Genomic DNA, 1,910 nt, shown 5'->3' with positions numbered 1-1,910 from the left:
TGCAATTAGAAAATATTCAGTTTAATTTATACAGGTAACACAATCATATCCTTCAACATATTTCTATCTAAGGAAAACGAGCTGATTGCGAGGACCATTTAACACTCTGCAATCCCTCACACTGAGCATGCATGTAGAGACAGTGGAGAGGAAAACTCCCTTTTAATTAGAAGAAATCTCCAGCAGAACCAGGTTCAGTGTGAGCCATTTGCCAAGACTGACTGGAGTTCAAGGAGACAGAACCAGAGATACAAAAGGCGTAACTATAAAAGGCGGCCCCGTCCAGGAAACACACAGCCAGGCAGACGAGCTCCAAGTCAGCTTCCATGTCAGAGGATGAAGAGAGCACATCCAGTTAGTCGTAGTCAGAGAAACAGGACTACACTGAAAAACAGGCCGATCTCCAACATCTATATAAAAAAGGTGTTGATGGCAGCAGCAGAGCTGATATTTTTCTCCAGGATGGAGTCACAGCTAAACAGGAACAGACCAGATGAAGCTACTATGAGAAAAAGCAGAGAGAGCAGAACGTTAGAGATTGAACTAATAGATTCTGCAGAGTAGGAGAATAGAAATAGAATGAAGCAGAATGATGAAAATGGCTCCCTATGTCCTCCAGAGGTCTAAGCCAGATGTGTCTGGATTTGATGTTCAACAATATGACAGCAATTTTATAAGATTTTAAGCTTTAACATTTAGAGTAACTGTCACAGGTGAACATTTCTGAATTTCAGAAGAAAGGAATTCAAAAATTAGAAACAGATGATACAGATAGTGTTCTTTTCCAGGGATCTGAGTGAGAATGCCATCCAGGCCATCCCAAGGCGAGCGTTCAGAGGAGCCACAGACCTCAAAAATCTGTGAGTTAAAATGTTGGCTCGGTCAAAATCCAACGTGAAATGACTGAGAAAATGAATGACCTGTGCTGTTTGTATTACCAGTCAGCTGGATAAAAACCACATCAGCTGCATCGAGGAAGGAGCGTTCAGAGCTCTGCGATCCTTGGAAGTGCTGTAAGTATACCAAAGGTGGAAGACGTACTCCTGGGAGGTTTTTATCAAAGTTTTTAAATCCCTGACTCTGGTTAGTGTTAAAACTCTCCAACTGTTTATTTTTCCCATGCAGCACCCTGAACAACAACAACATCAGCACCATCCCAGTCTCCAGTTTTAACCACATGCCAAAACTCCGCACCTTGTAAGCGCACCCCTGTCATTCCCTAATGCTATCTGCAGGGAACCATTCAAACCCAGTTTTTTCTCTGCAGTCGTCTCCACTCTAACGCCCTGCGCTGTGACTGTCACCTGGCCTGGCTTTCCCCATGGCTCCGTCAGCGGTCTGCTCTGGGCCTCTACACTCAGTGCAGTTCTCCCCCAGCACTGCGGGGCCTCAACCTCGCAGAGCTGCGTAAGAGTAATTTCGCCTGTCCAGGTACAGTGATTAAAGGTTCAATCTGTAGGAATTGAAAAGGTACACGAAAGAACCTAAATACCAAAAAAAATGTTTGGCTCTTTACAGCACAACAATGGATTTTATATAAAATAAACCAGATGTGATTCAACTGCAGAATTTCAGCTTTAAAGTGCAGCTTTCACTAACCTAGTAGCCAGATTGATATGGTTTTAACTACGTTGAGGACTACGATATCAGCCTGGAAAGGCTGCCGTTCAGTCTGTAGGTGGAAAGGAGGGACGTTTAGTTTAATACTTGGAGCTGATTGGGTGACGTGCCAGCTAGTACCTAGCCTGACGTAGTCCTACTCAATTCTAGTCAGAATATGAGTCTGATGCTGCTCTATAGAGCTGTGATTATGGGGCGTGTTTCGAACGAACCAGGAAAAAAAACGCCTCTGCACTCAATTGGATAGACCTACAACCAATAAGAGCAACGGAGTGCGTGACGTATGTTAA

General features: G+C 43.8%; 1 protein-coding gene across 1 annotated transcript in view; it reads left to right on the top strand.

The window, feature by feature from the left end:
- Positions 1 to 762: 762 nt before the first annotated feature.
- The window catches only part of LOC107081959 (slit homolog 1 protein-like), a 57,852-nt gene continuing 56,704 nt past the window's right edge, over positions 763 to 1,910 (top strand). The window contains exons 1-4 of the mRNA XM_015370347.1: positions 763 to 860; positions 942 to 1,013; positions 1,126 to 1,197; positions 1,268 to 1,431. Coding sequence (XP_015225833.1) covers positions 763 to 860; positions 942 to 1,013; positions 1,126 to 1,197; positions 1,268 to 1,431 — 406 coding nt within the window. The remainder of the gene's footprint in view (positions 861 to 941; positions 1,014 to 1,125; positions 1,198 to 1,267; positions 1,432 to 1,910) is intronic.

The sequence above is a fragment of the Cyprinodon variegatus genome, unplaced genomic scaffold (genome assembly GCF_000732505.1).
Source record: "Cyprinodon variegatus isolate N-32 unplaced genomic scaffold, C_variegatus-1.0 Scaffold45, whole genome shotgun sequence".
NCBI classification, from domain to species: domain Eukaryota; kingdom Metazoa; phylum Chordata; class Actinopteri; order Cyprinodontiformes; family Cyprinodontidae; genus Cyprinodon; species Cyprinodon variegatus.
The sequence above is the reverse complement of the archived record's forward strand: the minus strand, read 5'-3'. Positions and strand labels throughout refer to the sequence as shown.